At 45.7% G+C, this 20739-nt stretch overlaps 1 protein-coding gene across 7 annotated transcripts in view; it reads left to right on the top strand.

Moving 5' to 3' along the window:
* Positions 1 to 20739, top strand: part of SLC20A2 (solute carrier family 20 member 2) — a 126380-nt gene that overhangs the window by 60716 nt on the left and 44925 nt on the right. For 6 of the 7 annotated variants that reach the window (XM_009212982.4, XM_009212980.4, XM_009212981.4 and 3 more), the window contains exons 2-4: positions 9295 to 9848; positions 16037 to 16177; positions 18852 to 18937. In XM_009212982.4, the coding sequence (XP_009211246.1) occupies positions 9560 to 9848; positions 16037 to 16177; positions 18852 to 18937 (516 nt within the window). In that variant the 5' untranslated portion in view covers positions 9295 to 9559. Of the gene's footprint in view, positions 1 to 9294; positions 9849 to 10718; positions 10854 to 16036; positions 16178 to 18851; positions 18938 to 20739 lie in introns of all 7 variants that reach the window. The other variant, XM_009212985.4, reaches the window with a different exon arrangement.

Genomic DNA, 20739 nt, shown 5'->3' with positions numbered 1-20739 from the left:
AGCTTAGGCCAGGAACCCAGGGAGCCTCAGCACCCAGAGTTGAACCTCATATCATCAGGGCCTGGCAAGTGTCAGCCAGGAGCATCACTTCCTAGTTTCTCAGCATTGCTTTCATTTCAGTGCCTCCTACTGTGGTGTGGTGTGGTGTGGACTCATGGGAAGGAGATAGTGCATTTAGGGACTCATTGTTTAAATCTACTTTCAGTGATGCAGCCACATCTTTAAAATGACCAAAATTGGACTCGATTACTGCTAAAGTCCCTTCATACCCTAACGTTCTATGATCTTCTAACTCTGTAAACCAAAACAGGAATAAAAGCGTAATTATAGGTTGCTTCTTGTAAGCATTAGCTTCAAACAGTTTCAGGAGAAAAGAGGCCAGCAGAGTCCTTGGCATCATCGAGATATTTTCTATTCAGTTCAGTCCTGAGGGCCAAACCTCAAAAGAAGCATAAGGAAGATGAGGGAAGAACTGAGAAAGACTCTTTGTGACTGATCGTGGGCCCTTTGGAATATAAATTGAATACAGGGCTGGGCACAGTGGCTCACGTCTGTAATCCCAGCACTTTGGGAGGCTGAGGCGGGAGAATCAGTTGAGCCCAGGAGTTTGAGACCAGCCTGGGCAACATAGTGAGACCTTGTCTCTACCAAAAAGAAAACAAAATTATCCAAGCATGATGGCGTGTGCCCATAGTCCCAGCTACTAGAGAGGCTGAGGTAGAAGGATTGCTTGAACCCAGGAGTTTGAGACCAGCCTGGGCAACATAGGGAGAACCCTCCAACCTGTAAAAAAATAAAATAAAAATTACTGGGTGTGGTAGCGCTTGCCTCTAGTCCCAGCTACTCAGGAGACTGAGACAGGAGGATTACTTGAGCCCAAGAGCTTAAGGCTGCAGTGAGCCATGATCGTGCCACTGCACTCCAGCCTAGACAATAGACTGAGACTCTGCCTCAAAAATAAAAACAAAGGAATAAATAAATAATTGGAATATAGTAGAAGACTCCACACCATGCAGAGACCTTTTTACTAAGCGCTCCAATACTAGACAAAAGGATATTCTTGATGGTGAAAAAGATAAATAAAGAGAATACAAAATGTGTTTTATGTTTTACATCGTAGGTAGTAAGCCTGGAGAAAAATTGAGGCCCCGGCTGAAAACATAAATAGATTAATGGTGAATTCATTTTGTTTATTTAAGAAAACTAAGCCTATTTTTGTGATATGTTCCTAACTTTTTTTTTTTTTTTTTTGAGACAGAGTCTCGCTCTGTCACCCAGGCTGGAGTGCAGTGGCGCGATCTCGGCTCACTGCAAGCTCCGCCTCCTGGGTTCAAGCCATTCTCCTGCCTCAGCCTCCCGAGTACCTGGGACTACAGGTGCCTGCCACCACGCCCGGCTAATTTTTTGTATTTTTAGTAGAGACGGGGTTTCACCGTGTTAGCCAGGATGGTCTTGATTTCCTGACCTCGTGATCCACCCGCCTCGGCCTCCCAAAGTGCTGGGATTACAGGCGTGATGTTCCTAACTTTTTTTTAAAAAATGTAGTGTTTTGAAGGGTCTTCCAGTGATAAAGTGGTCATTGCACATCGTAGAAAATTTTGGATAACGTCAAAAAAATAAAAAGAGACCTAGAGAGAAGTGCAATTAACCTGTGGGCTTATTTCCTGAAACTCTTAGCCCACACTCTCTTAAACACAGCGGAGGCCATGTGGCTAATGTCATTGTGTGTTCCCATGTTTCCCCTAGGATCACCGTGTTCCAGTGTCATGAAAATCTCTCAAGTTACATCATTGCAGTGGCTACCTAATATTTTATCTTTTAGAAGAAGTTGCCTTAGCCACACCCCTGACTGGGAACATTTAGATGTTTCTTCTTTTTTATGATCATAATAAATGACACTATATTCCACGTCTGCATTATTTGCCCACATTTCAAAGTCTTTGCCTATTTTCTTGAGCAGTTGAGGCTGATGTCATGAAGAGCACCCATACCCTCCTGAGTGCTCCTCATTCACAGTAGGGCCCTGGAGTTGCCGTACATCTGACCTGGTCAGTGGACAAGAACCATTTTCTTTTCTTTTCTTTTCTTTTCTTTTTTTTCCAGACAAGGTCTCACTCTGTCACCCAGGCTGGAATACAGTGATTCAATCTCAGGTCGCTGCAACCTCTGCCTCCCGGGTTCAAGTGATGCTCCTGCCTCAGCCTCCCGAGTGGCTGGGATTACAGATGCACACTGCCATGCCGGCTAATTTTTGTATTTTTAGTAGAGGCGGGGTTTTGCTGTGTTGGCCAGGCTGGTCTTAAACTCCTGACCTCAAGTGATGGGCCCGCCTCGGGCCTCCCAAAGTGTTGAGATTACAGGCATGAGCCACTGCACCCAGCTAAGAGCCATTTCAGTAGGAAGATAGCTACTTTTTAAATTATTATTATTTTAAAGAACTGTATAAACCATTTCTAACTGTACTTAGGTAGATACCATTACAGAACCTTTCATCACAGATTCATGACAGTTACCCTTGCAGAACTGATTTCAGAGTTGACTTTGGGGTCACAGATTCAGAGTGACCCTGTGATTGTAGCTTGCCCACACTCAGACTTTCTCTGAGTGACGTCCTTGCAGGTCTTGGTCTATGAAGTGCCCAGAACTTCAGATTTAAAGGATCTTCAGTCTGTGGTTCCCCATGGGAATGATTTTCAGCTGAAATGTTTATATTTGCATAAACTTAATACTAACAAATGGGTTTCTACCGTGAGATCCTCTAGAAGCCATCTGGAAGGCTTGTCTGTGGAAAGCCGGCTTTTCTTTTCCTTGTGGATTTGAAGAGAGGTCTGTAGGCTGGCTCTGGAGCAGGCCTTTCCTCTCTTCCCTGGCCCCGGAAGAATCACGTCCCGAGCCCCTCTCTGTGGGCTTCATGTCTGCAGCGCTAAGTCAGCGCCCCCTCGATCGGTCTCCCCGCTGCCATTGTTTCAAATGTGCTGTGACGTACATCACCCCTCCCTGAGTCCTTACTTGACTGAGTGAACTGGCTGGGTTTTCTGTGTCTCAATGGAAGATTCCTTTTCTCATTGAAAAGAGAACCGTTTTTTTCTTTCTTTTTTTCACTGTGTAATCTACATACCATCCTAGGGGACTTGGTGGAGGTGGGGGGCAATGCTTGCAATATAGATAAGGGAAAATATCAAAAGTGAACATTACCTTTTATGACCAGTATTTTTTCTGATCACTTTTTTTGAGGTAGACTGTATATACCTCCATAAATAAAGCTCAGCAGTTGTGAGTGAACAGTTTCGTGAGTTTTGACAACACGTGCAGTAACACAGCTACCACCATACTCAAGGTGCACAGCAGAGCACTCCCTGTGTAGACATGGGTTGTTGTTTCTCTTGGGTAACTACACACCAGATTGGGGCTGCTGGGTCATGTGGTGAGTGTACACTGCACTTTTAAGAAATTGCCAATAGTTGGCCAGGCGCAGTGGCTCACGCCTGTAATCCCAGCACTCTGGGAGGCCAAGGTGGGTGGATCACTTGAGGTCAGGAGTTCAAGACCAGCCTGGCCAACATGGTGAAACCCTGTCTCTACTAAAAGTACAAAAATTAGCCAGAGGAGGTAGTGCAGGCCTGGCTACTGGGGAGGCTGAGACAGGAGAATCACTTGAACCTGGGAGGCAAAGGTTGTAGTGAGCAGAGATCGCACCATTGCACTCCAGCCTGGGCAACAGAGTGAGACTACATCTCAAAAAAAAGAAAGAAAAGAAATTGCCAATTGGCTGGGGACGGTGGCTCATACCTGTAATCTCAGCCCTTTGGGGGGCCAAGGCGGGTGGATCACAAGGTCAAGAGATCGAGACCATCCTGGCCAACATGGTGAAACCCCGTCTCTACTAAAAATACAAAAATTAGCTGGGCGTGGTGGTGCACACCTATAGTCCCAGCTACTCGGGAGGCTGAGGCAGGAGAATTGCTTGAACCCAGGAGGTGGAGATTGCAGGGAGCCGAGATCATGCCACTGTACTTTAGCCTGTGACAGGGCAAGGCTCCATCTCAAAAAGAAAAAAAGAAAAAAAAGAAAAACAAATTGCCAATAGTTTTCCAAAGTGTCTTTACCATGTTGAGTGGTTTTTTTCTTAGCACCCTTTTAGTGTTTCTCTTTGTCTCCCTTCTTCCCTTAAAAAGTCCCTGTCCAGGCTGGGTGCAGTGGCTCGTGCCTGTAATCCCAGCAGTTTGGGAGGCTGACCGAGGCAGGCAGTTCACAAGGTCAGGAGTTCAAGACCAACCTGACCAACCCATATGGTGAAGCCTTGTCTCTACTAAAAATACAAAAAACTAGCCGGGTGAGGTGGCGGGCGCCTGTAATCCCAGCTACTTGGGAAGCTGAGACAGGAGAATTGTTTGAACCCGGGAGATGGAGGTTGCAGTGAGCCGAGATTGCGCCACTGCACTCCAGCCTGGGCCACAGAGCAAGACTCCATCTCAAAAAAAAAGAAAGTCCCTATCCCTCACAACGTGTGTCAGTCTTTAACCAAAAACAAGGTCAGAGTCTGCATGTTGAGGAAGAAGAGCAGGTCTAAGGGAGGAGGCTGGAGAAACCCACAGGACTGGGAAGAGAGTGGGGCACAGGGCTGCCTGAGAAAGATCCTTTCAGAAGGATATGGGAACCTCTTGTTTGTTATTCTTCCTGTGACAACAGTGATGCCAGTAACTTCAAGTTGCTTGAGGCGAAACACTTCTGCGCAATTAAGTTTGATCCTCACAATAATTCTGTAAAGTGCATGCGCTGTCACTATCCCCATTTTATAGATGCCGCAATTCAAAAAGTGTGTGTAAGGTACCCAGGGTCAGCCACTAGAGAGGAACAGAACTGTGACAGGACCTTATGCTTCCTGACCTTCGCCCCAGGGCTTTATCTGCTAAGAATGGTAATAGTCACCACGTATTGATTGCTGGAATTGAGCTTGGGCCTTCTTTGCATGTAACCGGTGGCGAGGCATCTGCCACAGTCTCCACGGTTCAGGTGAGTCATTGAGGTGACTTACCCAGGGTTGCATAGCCAGGAGCTGGCCAGACGGGAATGGACCTAGAGTCCCTGATTGCAGGTCCTGTGCTCATTGCCCTTCTCCACACAGGAGAAACAAATGTTCCTTTTGTAACCACAGAGAGGAAAGAAGGTGGCAAGCCTTTCTCCTTAGGCAGGTGCTTGCTGGACTTAAGCTGGTGGGCTGAGGGTGTGAGTGTGAAGGAGAAAAGCCGCGTTAAAGAGCATAGGCACAATTGTGGAAATGAGTTGTCTAAGACTGTTTAAGTAGGAGAGGGGATCTCCAGGCTGACACAGTGCCAAGGGGAACATCAAAGTGATTAACAACCTCCCCAAGCAAAACCAGGCCAGGGCGAAGCTGCTCGGGGGCTTGTGCCCGCCACTCTTCCCACCCACGGCGCTCCTGTGGTTCACCTGTGTGAGTTTCACGAGTTTTGACAACATGTACAGTAGTACAGCCACTGCCATATTCAAGGTGCACAGCAAGGGAATCGTCCATTAAGACACAGTAAACCGGCCGGGCACGGTGGCTCAAGCCTATAATCCCAGCACTTTGGGAGGCTGAGGCGGGCGAATCATGAGGTCAGGAGATCAAGACTATCCTGGCTAACATGGTGAAACCCCCGTCTCTACTGAAAAAACAAAAAAATTAGCCAGGCATGGTGGCGGGCACCTATAGTCCCAGCTACTTGGGAGGCTGAGTCAGGAGAATGGTGTGAACCCGGGAGGCGGAGCTTGCAGTGAGCAGAGATCACGCCACTGCACTCCAGCGTGGGCGACAGAGTAAAACTTCATCTCAAAAAAAAAAAAAAAAACACACACACACACAGTAAACCCGCCTGGTTCACCCATTGAAAAGCCCACCTGTGGTCAGACCCTATCCTAGCCCCAAAAAGCAAAAATGAAAACAATGCGAAAGAGAAGAAAAATCTACTTGGTATTTTTCAGTTCAGTTCCATAAACCATCTATCCTCTCTCCACCCCCATGTTTAATCCACCATCTGGTCCTGTTGGATTTTGCCGCTGCAGTTCTCTTAAATCATGGTATTCCCTCCCACCCACCACCATCCATACCCTGGTCCCAGATGCTTCGTCTCATGCCTAAGCCATGCAACGGGCTCCTGACTCATCCTCCATGTTTTTGCTTGCCTTCTATCCAATGTGGTCACCACACTGCAGCCAGAAGGATCTTCTGGGCCCTGGTGTGGTGGCTCACGCCTGTAATCCCAGCACTTTGGGAGGCCAAGTGGGGTGGATCACCTGAGGTCAGGAGTTCAAGACCAGCCTGGCCAACGTGGTGAAACGCCATCTCTACAAAAATACAAAAAAATTAGCCAGGCGTGATGGCGGGTGCCTGTAATCCCAGCTACTCGGGAGGCTGAGGCAGGAGAATCTCTTGAACCCGGGAGGCAGAAGTTGTAGTGAGCCAAGATTGCGCCACTGCACTCCAGCCTGGGCGACAGAGTGAGACTTTGTTTTGTCTCAAAAACAACAGAAAAATTCCTAAGTCTGGGCCGGGCATGGTGTCTCACACCTGTGATCCCAGCACTTTGGGAGGCCAAGGTAGGAGGATCACTTGAGGATAGGAGTTTGAGACCAGCCGTGGCAGCATAGGGCAACCCCCATCTCTACAAAAGATTTAAAAATTAGCAGGGTATGGTGGCGCATGCCTGTAGTCCCAACTACTGAGAAGGCTGAGGCAGGAGGATCGCTTGAGCCTGGGAGGTTAAGGCTGCAGTGAGCCATGCTTGTGCCACTGCATTCCAGCCTGGGTGACAGAGCAAAAAAAAGAAAAGCCAAGTCTGGTCACGCCAGTACCCCTCTCTGATTAAAACCCTTCAGTGGCACCCCACTGTCCACATGGTGGCCAGTCTTTAACCAGACCCACCCGACCTTCATCCTGGTTCCTCTCACCCTGGCCTGCCTCCAGGCCCCTCCTTCCCACCATGAGAACCATCTGGAATGAGTGTTTCCCCCACACCTCCCACACCAGGCCCAGCATGACTCTGGCCATCTGAGGTCTCAGGTGAGCCTTTGCTGCCTGCTACACCACGTCCCACCGGCTGTGCTCTCACAACACTGTGTGGCACCATCTCCTACCTGCATAGTTCTTGTCACCAGTTTATAGACATTTATGTGTTGATATGATTAGTGTCTGTTTCCTTCACTGGACTTCCCAGATGTGCCAGGACCACATCCATTTTTGTTCATTGCCATATTTCACAGTCAGTAATTGAATATTGTTCATGTTTGCCCTATTGGCAAGGTAGCCCGGCAAACAAGATTTTATCAAGAATTTGTTTATATCTTGAGATAGATCATACTGGCCTCCAATTTTTAAAGTTTTGATTTTCATGTATAGATTTAGTGTGCCTGTCATATTAATAAAATACTCTTTCAGTGGAATGTTGTCTTTTGCCCTTAGAGTGGTCTTTTCATTTGTCTCACTTGGGATCTGAATCTCCAAAATTGCATAGGCTGAAAAATCTTAGAAATGATAACAACTATCAGTGTATATTTTCTGTTTCATTGTGTGCTTATAGCATTGCACATTGATGATGCTCAATATATTTGTATATTTGTTTATTATTTTCATTTGAAAAACATGTAACCACAGTATATAGTTTGGGGAGGAAAGGGAAAAAATTGTCTATAACCTTGCTGTTCAACCTCTGTTATAATTTTAGTATATATTCTTTGGTATTTTTATATGCATTATTATTTTTTATTTTTATTTTTTATTTTTGAGATGGAGTCTCGCTTTGTCACCCAGGCTGGAGTGCAGTGGCATGATCTTGGCTCACTGCAACCCCTGCCTCCCAAGTTCAAGCAATTCTCCTGCCTCAGCCTCCCGAGTGGCTGGGATTACAAGCATCTGCCACCAGGCCCAGCTAATTTTTGTAGTTTTAGTAAAGATGGGGTTTCACGTGTTGGCCAGGCTGGTCTCGAACTCCTGACCTCAAGTGATTCAACCACCTCGGCCTCCCAAAGTTCTGAGATTACAGGCGTGAGCCGTTGCACCCAGCCTTTTATATGCATTTTCAACATTGCCATAATCACAGTGTACATAAAATTGCGTGTCCTGATTTTTCCCTTTAAATAACGTTATTGATGGGTCAGATTATTATATTGTATATGTTGTGGTATTTATTCAGTTCAACTCAAGCGTTTATATGCTTGATACCATTCAAAGAAAATATACAGTGCCTTGGCTCTCCAATAATAGAATACCATAATTACGAAGCTTGCAGTGACATTTTTACTTCATGGATGTATCTTGTGGCATCTCCTTTCCCTCTCAGAAGCAGGAACAGTGGCGTGGGGGAAAGGCTGCTCCTTCTGGGGTCAGGGGAGGCCTCTCTTACATTTGACATTTGAGCAGGCACCTGAATGCAGGGAGGAGGGAGCCGTGCAGCTGTGGGGGAAGATTCTTCCTGCAGAGGGATCCTCAGGTACAAAAGCCCTGAGGTGAGAATGTGCCTGGTCTTTCCAAGGGATTGCAAGGGGACCGTGACACCAGGGCATCATGAGGGAGGGGAGAGGAGCTGAGGCCAGTGAGCTGCAAGGAGGCCTGGAGGGTCTTCCTGACCCTGGTGGGGCCTCTAACTTTTCCTCCTAGTGAGATGGGATAGTGGCATCGTGATAGGATTGCCTCATTCTCCCGGCTTCTGTGTTCCTCTCTGGGGCCCATCATTTCCTGCCTTGGTCACCCTCCAGATAAGTGACCTCTCGCCAGGCCTGTAAACTCTACCAGACACATGCATGATAACATACTGTGTTCACTGCGTATGCATAAATGTGGAGGTGGGTCGTTGGCCACACCCAGTGGTATCACAGACTCAGATTTGGTTATTGCTGTTCCAGGAAACTGGGCACATTCCACATATTTGAAAAACCATGCAACTACATTTCTCATTTCTTAATCTTTTGCTCATTTGAGGCAATCGTTCCTTGCTGAAAATAATGATCAAATATGTTTTTCCAATTGCATAAAACAATGTAGCCTAGTAAGGATTACTATTAGTCTGTAGTTATTAAGCATGCTTCAACTCCTGACAGTTCTAGAAACCAGGTTTTTTTGTTGTTTTTGGTTGGGGGTGGTTATCCTAATTATAATCTTCCTTGAATTGCTTTATGGTTAGGTCCGTCACATGCCAAAGTTAGATCCCATTAGCAGGCTTAAAACATTTATTTCTGAAAGAACAAACTGTTACAGGTTGCTGAGTATAATTGATTTCTTTTGTTTCCTTTCTGCTACAGGAGGAGACATCACAGCTTTCCCAGATCGGGAGGAAAAATATGGAATGTGTTTTACCGCTGACTGAACACAACCAAATGAACTGTCCTGACAGTAGTTTGCAAACCAGCAGCTAGCAGTTTGTCCAGCCTCTTAACATTGTCCAGCACTTTCCAGAGCAAACTCATCGTTTACAAGAACTCTTGGCCTTACGAAGTTTATAACCTCAAGCTTTGTTTATTTAAAATATTCCTGCAAAAGAAAAGTACCTGGCACCCACTTTCCAAAATGGCCATGGATGAGTATTTGTGGATGGTCATTTTGGGTTTCATCATAGCTTTCATCTTGGCCTTTTCTGTTGGTGCAAACGATGTTGCCAACTCCTTTGGTACGGCCGTGGGCTCTGGTGTGGTGACCTTGAGGCAGGCGTGCATTTTAGCTTCAATATTTGAAACCACCGGCTCCGTATTACTAGGAGCCAAAGTAGGAGAAACCATTCGCAAAGGTATCATTGACGTGAACCTGTACAACGAGACGGTGGAGACGCTCATGGCTGGGGAAGTTAGTGCCATGGTTGGTGAGTAGCCTCTTCTCTACGCCGATGGGACATCCGCCCACTGACCCGCTTCCCTACAGTACTTTGCCCATATCCATAAATGTGATTTTTGCTTTGGCTTTTCAAAAACTGGTTGGATGTTTCATATTTACTTTCTTATTTTTGCTTTCTGCATATTAATTTGTGATTTTTAAAGTGTTTAAATATCAGGCAACCATTTATTTTCTCAACTTTTGAGCAAATTTGGTTGCTAAAATAGATTTCAGCTAAGTGAATAATTTTCAGAAAGTACAGAAAAAGATCTTTGTAGAACAGCGCTTTATTATTTTAGAGTTCTTTGAAAGTTGTCTAAGTTTCCAGGAAGGTTGATTTAGATTTTTTTCTTAAGGTTTTTCATCAATTAGGAGGCAATGTTTTGAAAACTTGGATGTCAAAAATAATATTTATTAGTCTAACTTTTATATTCACAGTTTAAGTTCTAAAGAAGTTACCAAATAAATCTTAAGTGCGTGTGTTTCAAGAGATTCTGGTCTCTTACATTATTTGTCATCCTTTTGTCGACTTTTGTTTTGATTTTCTGATTCTACCTCTGGGAGCTCCATTTGCTATGTTTGTTTTGTTTTCTGGCCAAAAAATAATGTACGTGTTGCCTGGTGATAGCATGACCTTTTATTGCAGTTTCAAGTTGTCTAGATGAAGTGTGGAGGTGTGTGAACTGTGTGAATAAGCAGAGTGGCTGGTTGGACAGAGTGATTTCCCCATGGCCTAGGCAGACACAGATCCCAGCCCTGTGGGTCCTCCCATCACCGCCCTCGCTACGACAGAAAAGAACCTTCCGGGCAGGCGTGTGTTAAGTGCAGCTGACAGGATTCTTTCTCTGCTTGCCTCTAGGTAGAGATGACGGCACAACAGACAGCTGATGTATACGGGTAATTTGGTTAGGGAGAAGAGGGTTAGAGAGGAATTCTACCACCTTCTGCTTTCAACAGGACATATCCTCTTGTAGGAAGAGTCCTGCAGCAGGAGGTAAGATGCTGGTATACTGAGAATACAGCCACATTCCACGATTCCCGAGTTCTTTATTTTGTCACTTACATTTTATCTTTTTTTTTCTTTTTCTTTTTCTTTTTTTTTGAGACAGAGTCTTGCTCTGTGGCCTAGGCTAGAGTGCAATGGCATGATCTCCGCTCACTACAACCTCTGCCTCCCGGGTTCAAGCTATTTTTTCACCTCAGCCTCCGGAGTAGCTGAGACTACAGGCATGTGCCACCACACCTGGCTAATTTTTGTATTTTTAGTAGAGACAGGGTTTCACCATGTTGGCCAGGCTAGCTAGCGTTGAACTCCTGAACTCAAGCAATCTACCCACCTTCGCCTCCCAAAGTGCTAGGATTATAGGCATGAGCCACCACGCCTGGCCTGTCACTTGCATTTCTTAAACACCCAGAATTTAGAGATTATTGACCAAGTTTACAATGGCCCAATCTCATTTTGTTCCGAAGGCGTTTGATCAGAAGCAGCCTGGTGTACTAAGAAATTCCATATTTCCCAAGCACTGTAGGCCGGTAACACATGCCAAGGAGCTCCTACTTCTCAGCTTGACGCTTTGTGTTGTAAAGATGTCAGGTTCAACTTTGGGAGGCCCCCCAAGACGGGGGCCTCTTGATCCCAGGAGTTTGAGACCAGCCTGGGCAACATAGGGAGACCCTGTCTCTACAAAAAAAATTAAAAAATTAGCGGGGCGTGATGGCACATGCCTATAGTCCTAGCTGCTTGGGAGGCTGAGGTGGGAGGATTGCTTGAGCCCGGAGATTGAGGCTGCAGTGAGCTGTGATTGTGCCACTACACTCCAGCGTGGGCGACACAGTCAGAGCCTGTCTCAAAAGGAAAAAAAAAAAATCAGGTTCAAGATCACCTTTATTCCAGCAACTATAGTCATTATTGAATTTTACTTACCTTCACGGAACGTATGTATATCTCAGCATAGTCAGATATAATGGAAATTTACCTTAGAAAAATAACCGTTATTTGTAAAATTCACCTTTTTAGTTGTGATAGATATCTAAGATTTAATTCCATCAAGCGGAAATTAAGATTTTTCTAGTCAGGAAAATCTGACTAGATGTGTTGAAAGTATGGGACAAATCAAGAAAAACACTGACAAAATTAAATCTTTTTCTTTCTTTTTTTTTTTTTTTTTTTTTGAGATGGAATCTCACTGTGTTGCCCAGGCTAGAATGCAATGGCGTGATCTCGGCTCACCTGCAACCTCCGCCTCCCTGGTTCAAGCGATTCTCCTGCCTCAGCCTCCTGAGTAGCTGGGATTACAGGCACCCACCATCACAACCAGCTAATTTTTATATTTTTGGTAGAGACGGGGTTTCACCATGTTGGTCAGGCTGGTCTCGAACTCCTAATCTCGTGATCTTCCCACCTCAGCCTCCCAAGGTGCTGGGATTACAGGCGTGAGCCACCATGCCTGGCCACAAAGTTAAATCTTAACTAAGTTTTTTTCCTTTTGATGGATAAACCTTAGAGGCATGGTGCTGCTTATTAAAGAAATTTGTTAGGGAGGCCACGCTGAAGACCTCTGTGTGACTGGAGGGTTCATGAACAGGGCCTCATCTGCTGACTCTTCCTGCGGACAGGATAACTTTTTTCACTTCTCCGTTCCCCACCCCTGCCGTTTGGCTCTTTACTGAAAGAATGAAGGATACTTACCTCAACTAGAATTTGGGTTTACCAAAGCAATTTGGGGTTTTGCTTGAATAACTTGATTTTGTTTGCTTTGGTTTTTAAACTTTTTTTTTTTTTTGTTATGTGGTTAAATGAATCTCAAAGCTTATTTTGTTGGGAATTTGTGTGAGTTACCTAGATTTGTAAAATTGGGGTCTTTGCCCTGGGAGCTATAAATTTAAGGTGGTGGTGTAATTGCCATTGGCCAAAACCACAGCTGATTCTGTCCAGATGTCTGAATTCTCCAGTCTTCTGCTTCTAAATCCAACAGTCCTTTTTTCTTCTCCCTCTCTCCCCCTGTCCTTAATTCTATTCTGTTTGATTCTTTTGTTTTCTCTTTTAGTCACTTCTCCCCAAGCCCCTGAGCATCTGTGCTTCCTGACAGAGTTGTGTTAGAGTTAAGGTGGTTGGGTAGAAATTATTGCTGCCAGCAAAACGTCCTGAACAAGTCATCATGTGGGACTAGCTCAGCCCTAAAGCAGTAGTCTGTCCATTTTGTAGGAAACCAGCAATGGTTCCAAAAGTCTGAGAATTCAAAACTCTGCATCTTTTTGTGGAAAGACCCACACTAGCACAAACGAGCCAGCTCCTCGAACCCCTTAAGAAGCACACAGCCCTCTTCCAGCTCCCTCTGCCCAGCCACACTCTGCCACCTCACACCTGCCCGGCAACCTCCCTGGAGCCTGAGCCTTTGCTCTGCCGTTTCTTTCCTCTGCACGGGAATGGTGGCCTCTGAGATGCCCATCTCCCCACTTTCCCTAGGTTGTGTCTTGCACTCTTATCCCATGCTTCATCTCTTTCTTCTGTCAGATGCCATTATCTTACATTAAAGTATCTTTTTCCCTCTGTTCTTCCTGACACTAACATGATCCCATTTATCTTCAGACATCCCTGAGGCTAAAGTGCTATCACCTACTCCCAGGCCCTCTTGCAGGTATTTCCTGGCCCCGCCAGGCCCTCCCTCAGCTGCCCCCTCTCTCCTCCCCTCCCTGCTAGCCTCACAGGTGGTCCCATTACTCCCTACCTTTCTTTACAAACTCTCCTGCTCCAGGATATATTTTGTAAAGTCAGCCACAGAAAATAGAACAGCTTTCAGGAAGGACAAATCTTATGGTCTGAATTCAACTGGGTAGGTTGATATCATTGTTTCACATCATGAGATTATTTCAATTGTAAGAATATAGGCCAGGCGCGGTGGCTTACACCTGTAATCCCAGCACTTTGGGAGGCCAAGGTGGGTGGATCACGAGGTCAGGAGATCCAGACCATCTTGGCTAACACGGTGAAACCCCATCTCTACTAGCTGGGCATGGTGGCGGGTGCCTGTAGTCCCAGCTACTCGGGAGGCTGAGGCAGGAGAATGGCGTGAACCCAGGAGGCAGAGCTTGCAGTGAGCCAAGATTGCACCACTGCACTCCAGCCTGGGTGACAGAGTGGGACTCCGAATCAAAGAAAAAAAAAAAAAAGAATATAAACCGTATCATGTATTTTCTAAGCTATGAATCTGTGCTATGAAACATGCTCCAAACCCTGGCTCTCTTTTTAAAACCACTAGTCCCCGAGGAGCCCAGGGCTCAGATGTGGAGGCTTAAGGACGTGTCCGCGGGTAGGCCTGGCGCTGCCATGGAGCCTAATATGGGTTTGGCAGCACCAGGCTGGCCCCTTCTCCTCCCAAAGCACGCCTTAGGGATTGACACAGGGTCACAGCCAGCCTCAGCTCAAAGGTCAGCACGCCTAGCACTCATGGGAGCAGCTGTGTGTGTTGCTTCATAAACTTGGTCCTGCACAGCCATAAATGATCCTTCTGCAACTCAGATGCCTTTGAAGGAAATACCAGGGGTTCCCTGAAAAGTGCTGCTGCTGCCAGGCAACCAGGTTTCCAGAATTAACATTCGGGATTAATAACGTGCCCAGCTTATCAGCCAGGCCCTTTGTTCCCCTACAGTTCCATGGGAGCTTTTCAACAACTGCTTCTGAAAGTGATCTCTCCCAGTTGATGCTTTTAATACTCACTACAAAATCTGATCTGCTTATGAAAATATCTGAAGTGAACTGTAGCCTAGAAAAACATTAAACCTAGAAAAGAGTTGGTGAAATTGAGGTAAAAGGACACAAAGCCAACACTAATGAGAACCTCTTAACAATGAGGAATCAGACATACAAATAAAAGGTCCAACATTCTGGGCAGGATCTGAGAGCAGATGCCCAAATTTGGGTTAAATATCATAGTTACTTCTCATAGGAGAGGCACCATCAAAAAGCAGTGTGGGCTAGGTGCAGTGGCTCACTGCATCCAGTGAGCCTGTCATCCCAGCACTTTGGGAGGCCATGGCGGGAGAATGGCTTGAGCCCGGGAGTTCAAGACCAGCCAGGGCAACATAGCAAGACCCCTGTCTCTGCAAACAATTTTAAAAATTAGCTGAGTGTGGCAGCTCATGCCTGTAATCCCAGGGCTTTGGGAGGCTGAAGCAGGAGGATTGCTTAAGGCCAAGAGTTCAAAACAAGCCTGGGTAACATAGCAAGATCCTGTCTCTGCAAAAAAATTTAAAAATTAACGAGGTGTGGTGGTGCACACTTGTAATCTCAGCTACTTGGGAGGTTGAGACAGTAGGATCATTTGAGTCCAGGAGTTTAAGGCTGCAGTGAGCCATGATTGTGCCACTGTACTCCAGCCTGGGCAAGAGTGAGACCCTGTCTCTACAAAAGAAAAAAAGAAAAGAAAAAAGCAACATGGTATTATACTCTCTTATATAGATAATATAACCTAGCCAATATCTAGTCCTTTTCATTATGTGACTGTAAGGCATAACTACAACAAAATATTTTCCCGATATATTGCCTTTCTTGTCTTTCTGTGTTCATTCAAGACTTTAATCTCTTGCTTGGTTTTGGCCAAACTTCACCCCAGAACTAGTTCATCCACAGCACCCTCACTGAAAAGTGACAAGGGCAGCCAGTGTGTAGCACCAGGAGACGTGCCTTTAAATGCATAATCTGGCCGGACATGGTGCCTCACGCCTGTAATCCCAGCACTTTGGGAGGCCAAGGCGGGTAGATTACTTGAAGTTAGGAGTTCGAGACCAGTCTGGCTAACATAGTGAAACCCCATCTTTACTAAAAATACAAAAATTAGCTAGATGGGCTTGCTTGAACCCAGGAGACAGAGGTTGCAGTGAGCTGAGATCAGGCCACTGCACTCTAGCCTGGGCAACAGAGCAGGACTGGCTTCAAAAAATAAGTAAATAAATAAATAACCAACATCCCTGTCCCCTCTGTGTTGAGGAAGGGAGAAGCATTCCTTTAACTGAGGTTAATTGATTGATTTTTGTCCAGGCTGTAGCACTTTGTAAAGAAACAATTCACAGAAAATTAAACTCTGAAAGATGTTGTTATTGAGAACATTTCGATTTCTTCCCTTGGTGTCTGCACCCTTGTACTCTGTATCTGATGGGTTTTTGTCCTTCAATCTGTAGGTTCCGCTGTGTGGCAGCTGATCGCTTCCTTCCTGAGGCTTCCAATCTCAGGAACGCACTGCATTGTGGGTTCTACTATAGGATTCTCGCTGGTCGCAATCGGTACCAAAGGTGTGCAGTGGATGGAGCTTGTCAAGATTGGTAATTAGCATTTTATTTTACCTTTAAGAAGGAAAGTTTACATTTTCTAGAGTAAGTTTTATGTTTTATTACAAGTTACTTTTTTTTTTTTTTGACCCAGAGTCTCACTCTGTTGCCAGGCTAGAGTGCAGTGGTGCAATTTCGGCTCACTGCAATCTCTACTTCCCGGGTTCAAGCCATTCTCCTGCCTCAGCCTCCCGAGTACCTGGGACTACAGGCGTGTGCCACCACACCTGCTAATTTTTGTATTTTTAGTAGAGACGGTGTTTCACCATGTTGGCCAGGATGGTCTTGATCTCTTGACCTCATGATCCGCCTGCCTCAGCCTCCCAAAGCTCTGGGATTACAGGCATGAGCCATCGCACCAGCCACAAGTTAATTTTATATATTTTTCTTCAAATGTTAAAGTTTAAAAGACCTCGATGGGCCAGACGCGGTGACTCGCGCCTATAATCCCAGCACTTTGGGAGGCCAAGGTGGGCAGATCACCTGAGGTCAGGAATTCAAGACCAGCCTGGCCAACATGGTTTAACCCCATCTCTACAAAAATACAAAACTTAGCTGGGCATAATGGCAGGTGCCTACTCGGGAGGCTGAGGCAGGAGAATCACTTTAACCTGGGAGGCAGAGTTTGCAGTGAGCCGAGATCGAGTCACTGCACTCTAGCCTGGGCAACAGAGCAAGACTCCGTCTCAAAAAAAAAAAAAAAAAAAAAAAAGACGTAGATGGTATGGGTAATGCATTTTCCCTTAAAATTCCTGTTTTTTTGTTTTGTTTTGTTTTGTTTTGTTTTGTAGAGATGGAGTCTTGCTCTGTCACCCAGGCTGGAGTACTAGAGTGCAGTGGCGCAATCTCGGCTCACTGCAACCTCCGCCTCCTGAGTTCAAGCAATTCTCCTGCCTCAGCCTCCTGAGTAGCTAGGATTACAGGCACATGCTGCCACGCCTAGCTAATTTCTTTTGCATTTTAGTACAGACGGGTTTCATCATGTTGCCCAGGCTGGTCTTGAACTCCTGAGCTCAGGCAATCCACCTGCCTCGGCCTCCAAAAGTGCTGGGATTACAGGCGTGAGCCACCGTGCCTGGCCAAAATTCCTGTTAATAGAGATAGTGAACTATTATGTGCTAGAGAGTTGTTTAACTGTACTCTTTTGAAATGTTACCTTGTCATCCAGCTTTGGAAATCACCCTCTGTTCTTCCCAGGCAGGTAAGAAATGTATTAGACTTAAGTCAATCTGTAGGTCAGAGAAAGACTGGGCACAGGTGAGGGAGATGCCTGGAATCCAGGAGTTCATAGTCTTGGGGAAGCCTCAAAGTGAGCCCCATGATATGTCCCTGCATTCAACAGATCATCCAGGCCAGGCGCAGTGGCTCAGGCCTATAATTCCAACACTTTGGGAGACCAAGGCAGGAGGATTGCTTTAACCGAGGAGTTCAAGACCAGCCTGAGCAACATAGCAAGACCCCATCTTTACAAAAAAATAAAAATAAAAAAGGAAAATTAGCCTGGTGTGATGGTGCACACTTGTAGCCCAGCTACTCAGGAGGCTGAGGTGGGAGGATCACTTGTGCCTTGGAGGTTGAGGCTGCAGTGAGCCATGATTATGCCACTGCACTCCAGCCCCTGGGTGACAGAGCAAGACCCTGTCTCAAAAAAAGAAAAAAAAAAAGAGGTCATCCAGCCTGCCCTTTGGGAAGAAACACTCTGCCAAGTGTCCTCTCTACCTTGTAAGCCTGCCCGGCAGGGACCAAGACATAAACCTGCACCCATTCTCAGGTGTCTAACAAGTTAGTGCCTGGCTCGGCTTTTAGCAAGAGGTAAATCCATTCAACTCCACAAATACCAACCCACCCATCGTGAATGGTGCTCTTTCACTCCATTTCCATATTCTGGCTTACTCAGTTTTTTAGAAGAATCATGATGGCCTTAGGAGTCCTGGGTCAAATGGGATCCCTGAGCTGCCAGGCAGGGACACAGACCACAAGGAAACCCACCTTCCATCCCAGGCTTCTAGAACAGTGGTTCTCAACTCTGGCTACACTTTAGAATGACCTAGGAAGCGATTTAAAAATGCTAATGCCCATACCCCATTCCCAGCCTTTTAAATCAGAATTCTGGGGGTCCAGCCAGAGCCAAACTAGTTTTTGAAAATGCCACAGATGGTTCCACTGTGCAGCCAGAGGCGGGAACTACTTGGCTAGAGGCTACAAGTTTCAGAGTTCTAGCAGTTAGATGGCAGGAATGAAAGTACCCGGCTGCCCTTGGCACAGGAAATGGAAGTTGACCCAGCTTTTAAATAACCCTTACTGTTGGAACAGCGACCGAGTCTCCGTATGTGCTGATAAGAAGGGCAGGCAGAAAGACTCCACGGGAGGCAGGACTCAGGATGCTGTCTTCTGAGGCCTGAACTCGGGGCAGGGGTTTCTTGACCCTGCACTGGTAGTGTGGTCAGTGGTGTGTGACTGTGTATTGGTGTCTGAGTGTGGCCATAAATGCGTGAAGGTCAGCTCTGCCAAGTCACAAGGCTCGTTAGGTTCTGAATTAAAGGTAAATAATTCTGGAAATATTTATGATTGTATGTAATACATTTTGTTTATCATTGTGTTCTATGAATAGGATCATGATTATGGATGAATTTGAACATTCATTAGATTTTTTTTTTTAATTATTCAGTTGCTTCTTGGTTTATATCTCCACTGTTGTCTGGTTTCATGTCTGGCCTGCTGTTTGTACTCATCAGAATTTTCATCTTAAAAAAGGTAAGTGGGGCTGCTACGTTTAATTAAATCCTAGGAACTAATTTTGGCTCTGCTCAGTAGAAATTAATAATGAGAGGAGTGAGAGGAATAATTGTATTCATACATTGTTAAGGAACAGCACCCTGCAGTTAGCGTCAGATGTTATTATAAATAGCCAGAAAGAGCCAAGGTAAATTACCCAGAGATTCCCCCAGAAACAAGCACTGTAAATAGTGTTTCTTGGCTCTGTACTTTAATTCATTAATCAACACTCCCAGAAATTGTGCTGAGACCTCAAAAAGGAAAGGTAATTATTTCCTGAATGTTAAGCAGAATAGAATGAGATAGTGTTAAGATTTTGAAACTGTCATTAAAAAACAGCTGGAGAATTTCCTTACCCAAATGTGAAGGTGTTTTCCTTTTTTTTTGTTTTTTTTTTGTTTTTAATGGATAGAGCAAGACTGAAACACTGACTCAATTTGAGGAAAGGATAAAAAGAAGGAAATACACCTATTAGGTACATCTTGTCTAAAAAAAAATTAGTGCTTACTGAGATCAGTGTTCTAGACACAAATGTGGCTATCTTTTTTTGTTTGGCGGTCACGAGGTTGCTGCAGTGTTTGATAACCATCGAGTGCGCTCTTTCTCTGCAGGCAGGGACGTACCCTCCAGGCTGTACCTTGCTTGGAAGCTAGCGCAGCCCTTTTCTCGCAGCCTTGCTTGGCCGTCTATTGAAGGGTCCATTCTCTCAGAGAGCATGAACTTGCCCTCACTGTTTCTCACGCTTGCTTCTCCTGGGACCAGGCACACTCATATTCACATCTTAAAGGCACACCCCTCTGTAGCCTGCCAGCCTTCACCCCTCCCCTCCTGTCTCTGGAATCCGTGCTCACCTGGCAAGCCCCACTCAGCCCTTAGGTGTCACTTCCCAGGAAGCTGCTCCTCTCCTCCCTTCCCCCAGATTTGCTTGGTCCCCTTTCTTTTGAGCTCTGGCCACAGTCCACCTGCGTTTCTTGCTTAGTTGCCTGTTCACTATTTGACTGTAAGATCTCTGAGAGCAGAAACGGTGACCGCCCTGGCCACTTCTGTATTCCAGGGCCCAGCACTGTGCTTAGCACTTACAAGACACTTGGTAAATATTTAGGAGGAGGGAATAACAGATGCTTGGATGAGTGGCAGATGATGGAGGGATGGATAGGTGGAAAGGAGAGAGGGAGAGAGAGAAAGGAAGTAGGGGGAAGAAAGAAGACAGGTCAAACAAGAAGTCTGTCAATGAGTTTCGAGAATAAGTTATTTTAGGCCAGGCGCGGTGGATCACTTGAGGTCAGGAGTTCGAGACCAGCCTGGCAGACATCGCGAAACCCCATCTCTACTAAAAAATACAAAAAGTTAGCCCGGCATGGTGGCTCATGCCTGTAGTCCCAGCTACTTGGGAGGCAGAGACACGAGAATCGCTTGAATGCTGGAGGCAGAGGTTGCAGTGAGCCAAGATCGCACCACTGCACTCCAGTCTGGGTGACAGAGTGAGACTCTGTCTCAAGAGAAAAAAAAAAAAAAGATATTTGAGAAAACATACGGTGATTTAATTGAAAACACAGACTCAGGGTTGTCCACCTGCAGAAGTTATTGGTTGGGAATCTGTCTTTAGCAACTGTTGTCTCTAAGAAAACAATGCTGTGGAAACCAGAGGCTACAGGAATTGAGCCTCCCAGCATTTTGTTTTCAGTTCCTCCTGGGTTCTTTTCACGTGATATGTCACAGATGATCATAACTGGCTGTGTCACTCATGCCAGGCTCCAGCACATTAATCTCGGTGTTTGCCA

The sequence above is a fragment of the Papio anubis genome, chromosome 8 (genome assembly GCF_008728515.1).
Source record: "Papio anubis isolate 15944 chromosome 8, Panubis1.0, whole genome shotgun sequence".
Lineage (NCBI taxonomy): Eukaryota > Metazoa > Chordata > Mammalia > Primates > Cercopithecidae > Papio > Papio anubis.
Note: the sequence above shows the minus strand (reverse complement) of the source record. Positions and strands in the feature narration are given on the sequence as shown.